The sequence below is a fragment of the Lissotriton vulgaris genome, chromosome 10, assembly GCF_964263255.1.
Source record: "Lissotriton vulgaris chromosome 10, aLisVul1.2, whole genome shotgun sequence".
In the NCBI taxonomy this organism is placed as follows: Eukaryota; Metazoa; Chordata; class Amphibia; order Caudata; family Salamandridae; genus Lissotriton; species Lissotriton vulgaris.
The window spans coordinates 750,824,913-750,842,449 of record NC_141698.1 but is presented as its reverse complement, the minus strand read 5'-3'; the positions used below and the strand labels follow the sequence as shown (position 1 = coordinate 750,842,449).

General features: G+C 45.7%; 1 protein-coding gene across 2 annotated transcripts in view; it reads left to right on the top strand.

The window, feature by feature from the left end:
- Positions 1 to 17,537, top strand: part of APBB1IP (amyloid beta precursor protein binding family B member 1 interacting protein) — an 880,024-nt gene that overhangs the window by 298,743 nt on the left and 563,744 nt on the right. For both annotated transcript variants that reach the window (XM_086941655.1, XM_086941656.1), the window contains one exon: positions 5,981 to 6,068. In XM_086941655.1, the coding sequence (XP_086797781.1) occupies positions 5,981 to 6,068 (88 nt within the window). The remainder of the gene's footprint in view (positions 1 to 5,980; positions 6,069 to 17,537) is intronic.

Sequence of the window (17,537 nt, the reverse complement as noted above, 5' to 3'; positions counted from 1 at the left end):
GTGCTGGGAGTACCGGATCAGTCGGTATCTAATCCTGCTCGGCAATACGATCTGCAGTTGCTGGTGGAGATCATCTTTAGTAGCTTTTTGTTGGACTTCATAGACAAACAGTCCTACTCTTCAGCTAGGAAACAGAGTGGGAAACAATGTGGGTTGTCATAGCAGTTTCTCTGGGCAGTTTCTTATGAATGAAATGAGGCTTATAAAGAGTGTGTCTTATAACAGGTGCAACATAAGCAGGACCCTGACCAGTCTTTTGATACTTCAGATGGAACAATTCCTAGGTAGATCACAGTTACAGCTATGGGTATAGTGCACCCTTGGTGGGAGTTTTGAGAAGTAAGTTGAAAGTTCGGAATCAGGTCAGACTGGATAGGAATCACATTCACTATAGCCTACAAAAATGCTGCCATTTCTAGGTTTGCATCATAGTCTATAAGCAGTGCTGGCAAGTTGAACCGCAGGGGGTGGTATTTGTTGGCCAAGAAAATGGAAGCCCCAAGTTGTGAGAGGAATGTGGACAGTTACATTGTCAGATTTAAAGGGGAAATGTCCATACAGTTAAGTTTCAACGCATTTTTCATCTTCATCAAAGGGCATAAGCATGATGTGTACTTCTCCTTTAGAATCATTGGGCAAATGGGCACAAATCCAATTTAGTTGTCAATAATAATTCTGCTACAGCGTGAAGTTCAGCGGCAGTGGGCTGGTATCTTAACCACATCGCTGCATGCAAGTTTCCCCTCCTGAAACAGGTGTGGTCATGACGAGCTCAGCTCGTCATGAGCACAGGAGCACTGTACTGCATGGCGAGCTGAGCTCGTCATGAGCATGGAAGGGGTTAACACAAAATTCTATGAAGCCTCAACTAGATGGGAATCAAAGGCAACCAGATGCACGTATGGAGGCATCACAGCTGCAACAGCATCACCATTATGTTGAACGAGAATGAATAAAGCAAAACGTTCCTTCTCTTATGACAGCAATGTGAAATATTTAGAGTAATTGTGAAAATATAATGCAGGTGCAGACGACAATGCTTGTTTCAGTGATATGAATGCTTATTCTGCCTAATTTGACAAAGTTAAAGGTTCCATGGTGACTTTTGAAACAAAATCTTGCAAAGGTTTGGCAGTGTTCGCATTAAACCAGAATCCAATGATTGCAGTAGCCTACATCTGCAAAAGAGTGGATACGTGGGAGTCAGTAGCAGGTCAGGGGAACTTAAGTCTTACTTCTATTCAGACAGCAAACAAGTGTCAATCCCCTGATGTCATGATCTAACTGTCAAGCACAGAGTAAACTGAATCTAGTTTCTCTTTAGCCATTTGGGGCCCTTTTTGAGCTAATTCATTGAGTACATACAGGGAGCCAACCACTCATTGGCCCAATGAGCTAGAAGCAACCAACAAATCATCAACATATTGAACCAGTCTAGATGAGAGTGTCCAGATCATTCTTGAGACTACATGAAAAGATAGAAGGTGTTGCAATATTTTCCTGCTGGAGACAGGGCAGGCTTCAGTGCTGGTGGTATCCGGTATTACAATCTTTTTTGGCATCCTTGCTGAGGATGTCTTCATGATCTAGTCTATAGCCAACAGGAAGAGAAAAGGCAAGAGCAAATAGCACTGGCAGACTATGGTCCTCACTTGGAAGGCTTCTGTGAGTTGTCCTTGATGAACCATTTTGCAAGTCATTCCCACGTAAGAGTTCCTGATTATTCTTATGAGTTTATCTGCAACATCGTAGTGAGGTAGGAGTACCCAAAGGGTCTCTCTGTCCTCACTGTCAAATGCTTAACATAGAGGGGTGAGTTCCATTACATCGACTGCTCAATGATGATGTGCAATGTTGCAATCTGGTCAGTACAGGATCAATCTTTGCAGAAGCCAGCTTTCTGATCTCGCAACTGAATGTCAACTTGTTCCTTCATTCTGTTCAGGATGACTCTGTTGAACACTGCCTTGCTGTATCTGCCAGAGACTTTCCATGTTATGATGTAGAGTTATCCCTCTGTAGTTTGCCCAGTTACTCAGGTTACCTTTCTTATGGATCTTGATGAGAAATCTCCCCTTCCAGTCTGACGGCACCTTTTCCTCTTCCCTGATCCTTCCAAACAATGGGTGAAGTATGTCTACTGATGTTTTAATGTCTGCCTTTAGTGTCTCTGCATGAATCTTGCCAGGTCCTGCTGCCTTCCCATTTCTCCAATGTTTGATGGCTTGCAGAATTTCTTCATTGGTTGGTGTGCTGCAGTTGATTGACAAGCCTTTGTCAGCTGAATGTATCTCGGGTGGAGACTGCAGCACACGCTGGTTCAGCAGTTCTTTAAAGTGCTCCACCAATATTTTTTGCTGGCCTTCGTTATCCATGATTGTCTTCTCAGCTTTGAGAAGTGTGGCTCACTGGTTAGAGGAGGCAGACCTGGAAGCAGAGGTCAGCCCAGGACCAGGGTTCAATTCCCGGCTCGGCGGGGTCTTGAGTCCTAAAATGTCCATGGACTCGACAATTCTCGCTCCGGTGCCTACTCGATTCACGGGTTCACACTCTGTGACTCTGGACAATAGCTTGCTTAATCTCCACAACGGCCCCTCGCGGCGGGATGCCTGGCTTTCACCTTGCGGATACCCTCCCGGGGTTATCTCACAGGGGAATACCAGGACGGGTTCCCTAAGCAGGCGCTTAGAAACCACTCGGTGATTTGCGCTATATAAATTCCTGTACATTTACATTTGTCTTTAACAGATCTTTTTGGCTTGCTGTATCTGCCAGAGACTTTCCATGTTATGATGTAGAGTTCTTTCAAGTTTCCATGGCTTGCTATTTCCTGGGATTCTGTGGCAAGACCATCAATGAATCTTTGCTTGACTGCTCTTAAGCTTCTCTTTGCTCCCTTGTTGGTTTTGGTGTGTTTACCTTGAGCTTTTTCTTTTTCTGCTCTTGTTTGGCCGGTGTTGATTGCAGCTGTCTTTTCCTTTCTCTCTTAAATTTTACCCAGAGTCTCGATGGAGATCCATTCTTTATGCTGGTGTTTCTTGGGACCCTGTAACTCTTAGCAGGTTGATGTCTCTGTTTTTTATCTTCTCCCACTGACTTTCTACTTAGTCTCTGTCATCCTCCAATCTTGCAGGACTTAAAACTTGTTAAGGATGGTGACTGAGTATACATTCCATTTCTATTAATCTTACAAGAGGGTGGTGTTACATCGCTCTCGTTGGGTTGTTGCTTCCTTCCATGCTTTCTTCATCTTTAGCCTGGCCATGACAAGGTGATAGTCTGATGCCACATTCACTCCTCTCATCACTCACACATCCTGCAGAGACCTCCAGAGCTTCTTGGCAATGCAGACATGGTCACTCTGATTCTCTGTTGAATTGTCTGGTGACACACATGTTTCCTTGTGTATTTTTTTGTGTAGGAATACACTACCACCTATCACCATACTGTTCAGGACAGAGAGATCTGAAAGCCTTTCACCATTCTCATTAAGGTCACCAAGGCCATGGTTCCCATTACTTCTTTGTACCCAGTTTTGGCGCTTCCAATCTTGGCATTGAGGTCCCTCATCAGCATGGTGATGTCTCTCTCTCAAGGCATTTCGCTATCTAGGATAGACGGAAGTGTGTTCTAAAATTGTGCTTTTTCCTCTTCTTTGCTTGAATTTGTAGGTGCATAGCACTGGATAGCATTCACATTGATCCTCTCTTTCTTTGAACTGAAGTCAATATGATGACTTTAGGACAGTGGGCTTGCCATTCCATCTAAGCCCTGTTGGCTGACATTAGCATCACCACTTCTCCTGAGGTTGTGGGGCGTTCTCTTTCTGATGTCCAGAATACAGAAGCATTCCTCCTGGAGCCGATAATTTCTGTCTGAACAGTGTCCATCTGGTTATCTCTGATGCCAAGCAGGGCAAAGTTGTATTTTTGCATCTCAGCTGCCACTTGGGCTATCTTACCTGTCTGGTACATGGTTCCATGTCATGGCGGTGATGGTCTTGTTCCAAAGTAGGTGGATCGGCTTTGTGACTTCCATGGATCTCTGGCTTAAACCACAAGGCATCATTGTTCTGCGTGAAGACTAGTCCTCTCTCCCCAATGCTGGGATGTCTTTTGGTTGGCGTGTCTGTAGCTAGGATTTTTTTACATGGTGGGGTAGCTAGCCCCACACATAACCCTCCTCCTTTTGCTGTTGTGCTTGGGACTGGCTATGTCGGATTTTAGATTCAAAATGCTGCTTCTTTATAGTAAACCCTTTAGCAATAAATCTGGGTGTTAGAAATTGGGTCTCTAGTTGAGAGAGGTTTGAAATCTGTCCAAGTAGATACCACAGTCCTAGTCAAGGTAAGTCAGACCCACAGCTTAAATGAACCTGTGCACTCCCTCTTGTAACTTGGCACAGAGCAGTCAGGCTTTTCTTAAGAGGAAATGGGGAAAGCCAGCAACAGGACTCACTTAGGGACCGCTGAAAAAGTACCTTGGATGGAAAAAGCTTTGGCATCGAAGACTCTATGCTTCGGCTCTGATTCACACATTTGGGTTGATTCGTCGAAGTTGAGCCTCGAAGTCGGGTCCTGTGTTGTTGTAGAGCCCCTTATCATGCATGTACTGCATTATCCTTGAGCCTCGCAGTCAGGACCTCGGTTCGGCGCTGCGTTGTTGTCGAACTTCACAGTTGGGTCCCGTGTCATGGTTGAGTCTCACACTTGGGTCTTACATCATCGTCGAGCCACACAGGGATGCCTTCGTATTGGCACTGTGTTGCATTGAAGGGCCCTTCTTTGGTTCCAATCGGCGTAAAGTCATCATTGCATTGATTTTTGCAGGACAACACCTAAAGAACTCACTTTTAAGGCCCAGGACTGGATTGACACCTCTTGGCAGGGCAGAACTCACAGTTGGCAGAGTCCAGCAGCTGAGGCTAAATTGAAGGAAGTATTTGATGGCCCTGAGACTTCAAGAACAGGGGTCAAGCCCAGGAAAAACTTGGGTTCTAAGATATAGAAAGCAGGCTCTGTCCTTCTCACTTCCATGCAAGAAGAAGCAGGCAGCAGGCCAACACAGCAAAGCAAGTAGCAAAGTGGCAGCCCCTTCTATAGCACAGCAATCAGCAGTCAGCAGGCCAGCACAGCAAAGCAGTTAGCAGAATGGCAGTCCCTCCTACAGCACAGCAGCTCTTCCTCGAGGCAGAATGCAGGCTTATTTGGTGGTGTCAGGGGTCCAGTACATATACCCAGCTGTGCCTTTGAAGTGGGAGAGACTTCAAACAGGCCTTTGAAGATCACACAGCCCCTGCCTCTACCCTGGCTCCAGACTCATTATAGGGGACTATGCAACTCTTTGTGGAAGAACAGGCACAGCTCTATTGATGTGCAAGTATCAGCTCCTCCTACCTTAGGATGGCCCATCAGCCTGTTGATGGGCCATCAGGATGCAAATTTCACAGCCCAGCTCTCTTTGGGTGTGACTGTCTAGAGGGAATGCACAAAACCCAGTTGTCACCCAACCCAGACATGTATTCAGAGACAGACAGAGGCACAGAATAGTTAAAGTAAGACATTACAACTTTCTAAAAGTGGCATTTTCAGACTTCCAATTTAAAATCCGACTTCACCATCAATTGTAATTTTAAATTATGAAACCAGGGACACCAAACTCCAAATCTGTTGGAACTCGCTTCCGGCCGGCATAAATAACTGTCCAAGGCTGTTATCCTTCAGGGAATTGCTAAAAACCTGGCTCTTCCCCAACTAATATTTCCTTCTACAGTTTTCATCGGCAACCTGTGTGGACTTCCTGGTACCAGCACCTAGACGCCCCTGGGCAATCGTGTGCTATATAAATGTTGGAATCAAATCATATCAGGACGTAATATGTTCTGTTAACATAATGACACTATGATTAATGTGAGCAGTAAATGACTAGTTGTTTAGTAATTTAGTTGTATTTTAATGTCAGTTTCTTTTATTTTTTAACAGAGTCTAGGAATACATTCAACTCAACCTCCATCACCCAAAATGCCTACCACAGATTTCAACTTTTCAGTTGGTTTCAAAGACATGAATGGTGAGTAATTCTTGATAATATTGTTTAGCTGAGGAATTCAAGATTGGGCTTCAGAAAAACAAAGCATATTTTTTAATTTATATTATTTTGGATTTTTAATGTGTTGTAACCAAACTGTGGTGGTCTCAGAGTGGTTTGGGTGTGGTACACATAAGAATGAGCGGTGGATTTCAGTATGATGTATTGCAAGAACCAAATGCTGGAGAGCCAATCAATCATTGACAGGCAGGAAGATTGTTTGATGATCCCTACCTACAAATATGACCCTTAGAATATGCCAAAGCCTTGATGCAAGAGTTATGACAGCCTAGGTGAGAATCTGCAGGCAGTCTTCAGCGTCTGACCAGGCAGAACTAGTGATCTTATTAGAAAGGACTTTACTGAAAATATGGTCATCCACATGCAAAGGTGAAGAGGGGTGTCTCTAAGGGTTTTCTGAATTTGAGCTGGTCATTGAGTAGTCTTTGGTATAGAAGAAGAGAATCCTGCAGGGCTGAATCTTTTGCATAAAAAGTTAGACCATGTTATCACTCGTGTCTCAGTAGAAGGGTTGCCAGTAGGCCACGATTGGCAGTCTTGAGTCCTCAAGAGGTAATCACAGAGAAAATGAGCCTGGCATATTTGCAACAATAATTAAATAACCATACTGTCAAGATACAAGGAGCTTAAATGTTCTGACCGAGTAAGTTAAAAGGCTGAAATTATAATAAAATACACTGGGTTACAAAGGGTAAAATAATAAACGGAGGATGTTTCTAAAAATGTGGAGCAAGAACCACAAATAGACCAAAGTTCAATTTAAAAGCACAGTCAGAAATCCAAATCAGCAGGTCAAATCTCACCAGCTCATCCACTGAACCAATATCACATTCACAGGGAATGGGATTGAAGGTGCTTTATGCAATGTTGGAGCTATGGCTTGTGAACATCAAGTGACCATTAGGGTGGTTGTGAAAGAACTACTGTGTGCATACATTTCATTTAGGTGTGTGTGTGTCATATCGTGTGTTGTGTGGCTGCTCTGTGATGTAGGGTAACACCAAGTCATTGGGGTGACCTGGAAGTGACATACCATGCATCATTATGAAACCCTAGAAAACCAGATTTGGATTATGTTTTTTGACATAAAGAGAGGCTGGGATCTACAACAGCTTTCCAGATTGTCCCATAATCACACTAATAGAAGATAACAGATTTACCTGTGTGTCCCTCCAGGCACAAGATATATCCGAGAATGAATTGCCCCTAAACACCAAGATGGTGTTTAGGGGCGGTGACAGCAGTGCAGAGATCTTCGCTGACTCCCAACTCCACAGATCAGCACAATGCAGTAGAAAGGAAAACCAACACCGAACCTTACCTGGCCTGATCCTTCCTCTGGAAAGGTTTACAAGAAAGCCTACTGTGGCTTGTACTTTGTGAAAGAAAAAAGAGGTTACTGTTCGAATTCAGTGATGAGTGGATACCCTGTCACACCCGGCACTGTTCACCCGCCACCCTGTCTTTGAGCGCCCCTTTAAGTGGCTGCTGGTATGCAGAGCAGGTATTAGGTAACTCCAAACACAGATGTGCCTATTGGGTAATTCTCTTTGGCAAACATTATTCTACGCATTATTGTCTATCATTGTAGCATATTCTATTGTATTCCACATCCCATAACTGCTACAGGAGTACATGGTAACTTCTCCAGTGATCTGTTCCGGTCCATGTTACATGAATACTGAAAATAGGGTTCTGAACGCATTTATCATTTAATAGTCACAAAGAAATAGCATAATTATATTTACTTAGTAATGAAACATCTGCAGCATAGTAAGGTGAAACTACCATGGACGTCAATTCACCAAAATGTCATGGGTAGCGGAAGTGACTTCACATGTTCCTTGACTTTCAGTTTTACTCAAACATGCACATGCTTACACATAAACACGCATTCACACACACACACACACACACACACACCTACACACACACACGCTGTCTACACAATACACTAAAAACTGCAAGCACACACACAACTTACATACATGTAACAGCATTTTGTTTTTTACTAACCTCAGCTGCCAGGGAAATTTACATTCCAGCTATTTACCTCCATTTTTAGGTCTCGCCTGATCCAGCGCATGCACTGGTCTGGGGAGACATTAAGTAAGCGGGTTTCAAAGTGCTACCCACCACAGGCTTTTGCAGGCCACCAGGTGTCTGTCACGGGCACAAGCGCGCGCGCGACGTGCACAGCTGACTCTGGCAGGCCGCAGCCGCCAGCTTTGTTTACTTTTGCTCAACAATGCTCAATCACGGCACCTGCTGTTTATTTTAAACATGTTAAAAGTAAAGCGCAGGTGCCGCGATTCTAGCAAAAGTAAAGAAATACATGTTTTTTTTATTTCTTTACTTTTGTGCAACCGCGGCAATCACGGCACCTGCGCTTTAATTTAACATGGTTACATTTAAAGCACCGGTGCCGCAAATGCTGCAATTGCACGAAAGTAAAGACTTTTTTTAAAATTATTTCTTTACTTTTGCTAGAATCGCGGCACCCGTGGTTTACTTTCACCACGTTAAAAGTAAAGTGCGGGTGCCGCGATTCTAGCAGAAGTAAAGAAATACATGTTTTTTAAAATTTCTTTACTTTTGTGCAATTGCAGCACCAGCGATTTTACTTTAACATGGTTAAATGTAAAGCACTGATGCCGCGATTGCCGCAAGTCTTCTCTCCCAATGTCTCAGCTGCTGTTGGTGTCCGACTCTCAGATGCAAGAGTCACACTCAGTCCCTCGCCTCCTGAGATAAGATGCAACTTCCGCAGTGATGTCCCTTTGACCCCTCTTGGCCATCCTGTGTCTCGCGCTCTACTGGGCCGCTCGTGCTTTCTGCACTGCAGCCGTGTGCCGGGGCTGATGGCCGGGATAGACCCTTGATGGAGTTGTCTTGTCAGTGCTGGGTGTTTGGGAAGCTACATCAGCGCCTCGGCTCGAGAAGGAGTTGAAACCTCACATGCCAGGAGTGGGCTTCTTTTCTAGGCTCGCATCCTATCTACCTCCTTTAAATCGACCTATTTAGTCCTTTTCTTTTTCATGTGGCGCCACCCGGCCTTCACAAGACATCTCTGCCCATGCCCTATTGCCTCGCGCTTCTGACCTGCCCCCGCTTCCTCTCTTCTCGCCTCGGGTTTGCAGAAAGACTTCTTGTGGTTAACGTTCTGCTGCTCGTCATTATCTCTCTTCATTGCTTCTTGCTATCTTCTTCCGCCGTTTACTTCCCTTTCTGCCCAAGTGCTGCCACCCCCTCCACCACCCCGCCTTCGCCAACTTTCTCTATCTCTTTCTCCCCCATCTGCTCTCCTCGGTCCCACCCCTGGCGGCACTTGAGTTTCCTGCTGCGGTAACTTCTTGGACCGCGTAGGTAGTAGGTTAAAAGTGACTCCACGCCTTCTCGTGGGTTCTTTTCCAACTAAGATTAGATTAGATTAGATTAAAACACTTATAAAGTGCATGGCTGCCTCGGCAAAGAGGCGTCCCAGTGCTGAAGCAGGACTGAGCAGGGGACAAAGCACAGGGAATTATGCCTGGGAGAAGAGCAGGGGACAAGACAAAAGGAGTTATACCTGGAAATAGAGCCAGGTCTTCACAAGACGTCTGAAGGCTTGATGGTCGGGATTGCTGCAAATGTGTAAGGGAAGAGAATTCCCGAGAGTGGGGGCCTGGCGTCTAAAGGAGCGGCCGCCAGATCTAGCTCTGCATTTTTGAGGGATATATGCGAGACTCTGGTTCGCCGAGCGTAGTGCACGCGAAGGGGTGTAGAGGGTGCAAAGATCACCTAGAATGTCTGGGGCACTTCCTGTCAGTATCTTATGCGTGATGCAAAGCGTCTTGAAGCAAACACGCTGTTCAAGGGGCAGCCAGTGCAGGCAGCAAAGAAGATTAGAAGCTTGACTGAATTAAGGAAGGGCAAAGATAGCTTGTGCTGCCGCATCCTGGACCCGCTGCACTCTATTAAGCACGGATTTATAAGAGCAGAGAAAAAGCATATTGCAGTAGTCCAGATGAGCCAGGATGGAAGCTTGAATGATCAGTTGGCGTGTTTGGCCCAAAATTGTTTGGAGGCCGCGCAGTAGTCCAAAACATTTCCCGGCCACTGATTTGGCATGTGTTTCAAAATTAAGGTTTTTATCAACTATGAAACCCACATTTTTCACCGCAGGTTTAGGATCAGGGGGATCACCAAGTGCCGGGGGCCACCATTCATTCGTCCAGAGATGAGACTCTTTGCCAACCAAGAGAATCTCCGATTTGGTACAATTCAATTGCAGAAAGTTAGCTGTCATCCATTCTGCGATTGCAGAGATGTTTTCTTTAAATTTTATTTTATCCTGCTTGGGATCATTGGACAGGGCAATTACCAGTTGGGTGTCGTCGGTGTATGACACGAGGGAGATTCCTCGATCTTTGGCCATCCGTGCCAAAGGGCTCATATATATATTGAAGAGCGTAGGGCTCAATGTAGAGCCCTAGGGAACCCCGCAACGGAGGGGTGGACATGGAAGGAGAAAGGGGGAGATGTCACTTGAAAGGTCCGGTCGGTCAGGAAGGAGGAGAACTACACTAGAGCTTTGTTCCCAATTCCTATCTCCTCCAAAAGGAGGAGCAAGATTTCATGGGACACCGTGTCAAATGCAGCGCTTAGATCCAGCAGCACCAGCGCTGATGTGCTGCTGGCATCCAGCATGGATTTGAGTTGTTCTACCACAGCCAATAGAGCTGACTCGGTGCTATATCGTGGTTAGAACCCGTTCTGTGAGCTCTATCAACTATGTGATTAGATTCTAGGAACTGTGTTAGTGTAGAGTTCACATGTGCTTCCAGAATTTTAGAAAGGAAAGGAAGCAATGAGATCGGGCGGTAGTTCTCTGATTTAAACTTGTCAAGTGTTGGTTTCTTGAGTAAAGGAACTACTTTTGCATGCTTCCATGACTTAGGCACCACCGCTGTGGAGAGGGATATATTAAGTAACTCCAGACACTATGGTAGAAAACCTTGTTGAGTTTTCCTGCAAGCATCTGGTGTGAGGGGATCGTCTGGAGATCCAGATTTAATTTTGGCCACTAATCTCTCTAATTCCTTCAAGGGGATAGAAGGAAGAGATGACAAGGAGGACAGTCTCTGAGCCACTATATCCATTCTTCCCACAAGCACTGGAGGATATGCCATGATCGAACTTTTGGTAGTTATCCTCGACCTTCTTCAAGAAGAAGGTTACCAGCTCCTCACAGTGTTTGTTGGAGGAAATAATATTGCCTGATTCCCCTGGAGAAGAAATCAAATATTTCAGTAGAGAGAATATAGTTTTACTGCCGTTGTTGCTTATGCTAATCAGGCTGGAATAATGAGCTGCTCTGGTTTTGCGCACCAGCTTATGATAGGATTTAATGGCCACTCTATATAATGCTTTGGTCTGGGGGTCATATGATCTCTTCCAAGATCTTTCCAAGATCTTGCAGTTCTTCTTAGCAATGACTAGATCTTCATTGAACCAGGCGTTAGCCCGAGTGCTTTTAGAATGAGTACGTTTCAGGGGAATACATGTATCTAAGGCTTGTATTATCCACCTTTGGAAGATCCGGTTAGCATCTTCCATGATTGTGGCTTTTACCAGGGGCTTTGCGCTCAAGATTGGGAGGAGTTCTGCTTGATTCAATTTATGCCAGGGCCATTTTAATGAGGGATGTTGATTAGGCTTGGGCTTTTGGCCAGCTATTTTTAGCCGCATCAGTATGAGAAAATGATCTGTCCAGATCATGAGAAGCAGTGATAGAACTTCCAGTGACTCTAAGTTAGAGAAAATGGGGTCAAGGAGATGTCCCGCTCTGTGCGTGGCACTGGGGGTCAGTTGAGTTAGCTGACAGGCTGTCAAGTCCCCCAGAAAGCTGACAATCTCCGAGGATTCTTGTAGCTCTAAATGGAGGTTCAAATCGTCTGTAGAGCCAGTGCTACGACAGTGTTTATCAGGGCTTCTCTGAAGGTTCTTGATGGACCAGGAGGTCGATAAACGAGAAACTAAGACTCTAGACAAGCCAGATTCAATGGGGAAACAAGCAAGGGCCACCACGAGGACAGGTGGCAAGCTCTGCATCCATTGGGGAAACTTGATAGGCGAGTCCAAGACACTTGCCAGCTTGTCCAGCTGACGCCCAGAGAAGACAAAACACCAGGACGTAACTGGAAGGAATGCTGACAATAAGTGATGTTCATGCCCTCTGGCCAGGGGTAGGGTATATGCTTGCAATTTTAACAAGCCTTTATTTTGCAGGGTTGGTACACCCATGGCAGGAGCCCCCCAAATCCCCCCCACTCATCACTGGATCCACTATATGGGAGAAAACATCTACAGGTAGGCACGCTGCTTCACTGACCCTTGTTCACTGTGGCCATCTCTCTAAGGCACACACTTGTTCGCCTCTCTGCCTGACTCTCTCAGACTTCCACCCTGTCTAGAGTTTTGTTACGTCCTCTCCATGTGAGGTGTTCTTTGGGGGGTTTCCTAGGGTGACATTTGGCGTGTTTTCAGTTTGGGGTTCTCTTGCTGGGATACTTTCTCTAGAGAACACGTGGGTTGCCCTTCCTTGTGGTCCACTTGTTTATCAGACTCCAAGGACACCCACTGCCCCCTGAATACGAGTATTAATCCCTACCACAAGACCCTCTGCCACGAGGTGACACTGTGGACCCCCAAAGGAACACCTCCTGCGGCAAGCCTCCCATCACCATGGACCCCCAAACATAAAACCCTCTCCGTTAGAGTGAAGCCATACCGTGAGGTCGACCCCTCCCCCAACCTCAAGAGTAATTCTCCTCTGATAACCCCCGGTGTAAACTCTACCATGCCGCACTCCACAGGAGTAAAGCCTTATATTGGGATTCTAAATTAATACTTCTGTGTGGCTCCCTCCAAGCAAAGCCACACAATGGGACCCCCTCACCTTCTTACGGTGGTAACCCAGGTTCAAGCTCATACCTGCATTCCCGCACAGCGCGGGCCCCCTGAAGTAGTTACTACATTCCTGCCCCTCGCTGGTTCTCTCATGCTCCCTCGATTATTCTTGTCCCTAGCAGACACTCTCTCCAGTTGGGGTCCGGGGTGGGCAGCAGGCTCTCGGAGAGGACCGTATCGAAATCAGTTCTGCTCTCAGGGCGGGGGCCCGGGGATCTCCGTTGAACAAGTGCTGGCTCAAGACGGCAGACCCACCGTCCTTTCAGAAGGCCGGTCTGTGGTCACGAGGGCTGGCGAAGTGCTAGCCAGGCCACGCCTGACATGTGCTCATTCTTCCTCAGCCACTGGCCCTCCTTTCAGAAGCGTCAAGCTGTCACCAAGCCGGACTTGAACTAAGACCGTCAGGCCGTGCAGGGTATTTGATTCACCCTCAGGCAGGGCTTTAAGTTTATTTATTTATTATTTATTTTTATTTATTTTGAAAGTTTTATATAGCGCGAACAAGATCTTCGCAGATATCAGAGCGCTTTACAGAGGGGGGAGCATGTATACGCAGATACATCAATCAAGTAAAAGGTACATTGAGGTGATAACATAAAACAATCAATAAGTCAATTTCAGAATCGAAATAACAATACAAAGGGTTCGACAAGTAGTACAGATGAGTATCAAGTCTTTGTAGTTTATCTCCAGTAGTGGTTCAAGTGTATTTAGCCATGAGGATCGCTTTTACTTCTTTCTTGAAAAGTATGGTAGAGGTGATAAGCCTGGTTTCAGGGGGGAGCGAGTTCCAAATCCTGGGAGCCATTCCTGAGAAGGAGCGTTTATAGGTTTTTTCCTTGCGGAATCTTTTAGGCTTTAGCAAAAGATTATTTGTACCTCTAGTATTTCTGGAGCCTCCAGAAATCGTCAGCTTCTGAGCGAGGTATGTAGGTGTGCTCAGGTGGACAGCCTTGTGCGTCAGACAGGCGATTTTCAGGTGTATTCTGGCTTCAAACGGCAGCCAATTCAGGGATTTGAAGTCAGGGGAAATGTGTGAGTGTTTTTTTGATCCAGTGATAAGTCTCGCTGCGGCGTTTAGAGAGGCCCTGATGGGTGCCGTAGTGGCTAGGGGGAGACCGCAGAGGGCGGTGCTGCCGTATTCTATTCGAGGTATGACTAGCGATTGTACCGCAGTTTGGAAGTCTTTGGTTGGAAGGAAAGGTTTAAGTTTCCTAAGGGTGTTGATTTGGTAGTTCGCTCCCTTAGTTGCTTTGTTGATGTGTTCCTGCATGCTGAGATTGGTGTCAAGTGTTATGCCCAAAGATTTCGCTGAGTCCACGATGGTGGGTTGGACATTGAGTGCCGTTAGGTCTTTAAGCCACATTTGTGCGGTAGTGCTCTTCGCGGGTGGTGAGATCAGAAGGAACTCTGTTTTAAGGGCATTGAGTTTCAGATGATTGGCGGCCAACCACGATTGGGTGCTTCTGATCGTTGAGTTCAAGAGCGTGATGTCTTTGGGTGATTGTAGTTTGAGATAGAGTTGAGTGTCGTCAGCATACATGTGGAAGTGTATATTGGATTCTTGCAGCAAGGTGGTGAGAGGTTCCATAACTAGGTTGAACAAAGTTGGGGATAGGGAGGATCCTTGTGGTACGCCTAGCGATACAGGTCTTGGTGCAGACATCAAGTTGTTGCTCTTGAATTTCTGCGACCTGTTATGCAAAAAGGACGTGAACCATTTGAGCACAGTTCCAGATAGGCCCATTCTCGTGTTTAGTAGTTCGATTAAGCTCTCATGTTTGACAGTGTCAAATGCAGAGGAGAGATCAAGGAGGATGAGGAGGCAAGTATCGTTATGATCTAGGATTTGGAGGGCGTCGTCGATTATGTGAGTCATAGCAGTTTCAGTACTGTGATTTGCTCGGAAGCCTGATTGATGAGAGTTGAGGAGATCAAACTGAGTAATGTGTTTAGTTAATTGTGTTTGTGCGCATTTTTCCAGCAATTTGGCAAGAGTCGGAATGTTGGTAATGGGACGGTAGTTGTTTAGGTCAGAGGGGTCAGCTGTAGGTTTCTTTAGCAAAGGTGTGACTTGACCAACTTTGAGGGAGTCGGGAATGATCCCTTGTTGAAGTGAGCTGTTAATGATTTTGGTCCAGAGTGGAAGGAGCGATGGGGTAAGGACTTTGACAGCGTTAGCAGGAAGGGGGTCCGTGAGGTGATTGGAAGGTTTCAGAGTGCTGAGCAGTTTGCCAATTTCTTCCTCCGTGTAGGTGAGAAAGGTTGACCAGGTGGCATTGTTTTTTGGTGTAGTGGGTGCTATGCGGTGGGGTTTGGGATAGAGGCTTGCGTCTATGAGGAGGTCATTCTTTATGTTGTCAGTTTTTTGGTTAAAGAAGGAGGCGAAGTCCTCGCAGGAGGGAGCTTCGCACATAGTGTTGAGATGTTGGGGTTGTTCTTTGGATTGTGTTCGGATAAGCTCAAACAGCTTTCTCGGACGATTTTTGGCTTGGTCAAGCTGACGGCTGAAGAAGTCTGATTTTGATCGTTTTATTTTCCTGAAGTAGGCGTTTCTCCTTTTCTTCAGGTTTTTTAAGTTCAGTGCGGAGGGAGCTGATCTCCAGGTGCGCTCTGCCATTCGCATGGCGCATCTATCGTCATTGAGACTCCCGTCGTACCAGGGATTGGACATTTTTGTGGTGGCTTTTTTTAGTTGCAAGGGTGCGACTTCATTAATTATTGAGGTCATAGTGTTAAGATAGTGATCAGTCAAGGATTGGACATCTTTAACGCCAGCAGGAGGAAGTAGTAAGTTGCAGCTTTTGGGGGGCAGAGAGTTTGAGATTAGTTTTTTCATGTCTCTTTTCCAGACTTTGGGCCTGGCGGGTTGAACGGGGTTAAGTTTAACTTTTTCATTGATGAAGAATGTGATGGTATGATGGTCCGACCAATCACAGGGTTGGATCGATTCGAGTTTGATAGTGGCCTCTTTGGAGATGATGAGGTCGAGGATAGAGCCTTTCTTGTGTGTTGGACTGTTGCAAATTTGAGTGAGGTCAAGGGCGTTAAGGAAGTTCTTCAGACCTTTTACCACCGCATCATTATGATCGTTCCAGTGGAGGTTGAAGTCACCAAGGTATATTTGTGTGAGTTGTCGCCCGGAGTTGGCTGAGATCATGTCCATGATTTGTTGGGAGAAGGTAAGGTTGTCACCGGGTGGGTGGTAAATGCCGTGCAGAGTGCAGATCGGTTTGTCCTCACTGTGAATATCAAGGCAGATATATTCACAGGAAGTTGGGGAGGGTAGGGAAGGGGAAGTTACTTTCAAGACAGAGAGGTTGCTCCTGTATATACATGCGATTCCGCCACCTTTTTTATTGCCAGACCTGTCAAGTCTAGTGATGTGGTAGTTGGGGGGGACCAAAATGTCCATTATAGGTGTAGAAGATTCTGTTAGCCATGTTTCAGTCATGATGATTAAGTCAAGATCCCATTTTAGGATGAGATCGGCGATAGCGGCGGAGTGTCTAACGGCTGATCTGCAGTTGAGGAGAGTGCATTTGAGACGGGGTGTGTCGAGGGAATGAATGTGGAATGAAAGTGGAATGAAAGTGGAAGTGGAATGAATGAAAGTGAAAGTGGAAGTGGAATGAAAAAACTGGGGGGGTCTCTCAAAGGGGCGTGGCCAGTGTAATTAAGGGTGTGGCTTTAAAACACTTACGCAATAAATCTGTGCTTAGCATAGTGAGCCGCCCGACTTGTATTTTGCTGTTTCTGTCATTGCATCCAGATATGTGATACAACAAGTAACTTCATACCTACAACAAGTAACTTCATACCTACAACAAGTAAGGACTATTGGCTTTGTCAATGGTTAGTAGTTGCATACGATAAATAAGCTGCAACTATGGCTTGATATATATAATATTGAAAAAGCATCCAATTAAAGCCCTGGTGACACCACCACAATGGTGCTGCTCTTGCGTTTTAGAAAGAGAAGGGAAATCCAGAAAGAAAATGACTCTTTAAAGGATTTCCCTTCCCCCACAATGCTCACCTGGCATGACGTCATGCCGTAACTTCTCCACTAGTGAGAAGTGAGCAGTGTGGGCAGCGCACATCGATGAGCCTGCTGTCTTAAAAAGGGTCTCTATCGGGCTGTTTTGCGCCCTGGCACTTTTTCCCGACTGCAGTGACAGCAAACTGCTGTCACTGCAGTCTGGTAAACAAGCATTGGCATAGCCAATAGGTCTCACCTTATAAGTGTTTAGCCATGCAACAGCTAATGTTGTTGCAGTAACGATATTGTGCTGCATATCTAAATACTTATATGGTCCCAAAGACGAGACCTATTGGCTATGCCAACGCTTGTTTATTAAACTAATAGCGAAAAATATAATATTATTCACTAGTAGTATAATACAAAATTGACAACAAGCAAGGAGAGTGAAGCCCCCACCGGATTCCAAAAGGACGAGCTACGTCTGTTCCTGGCAC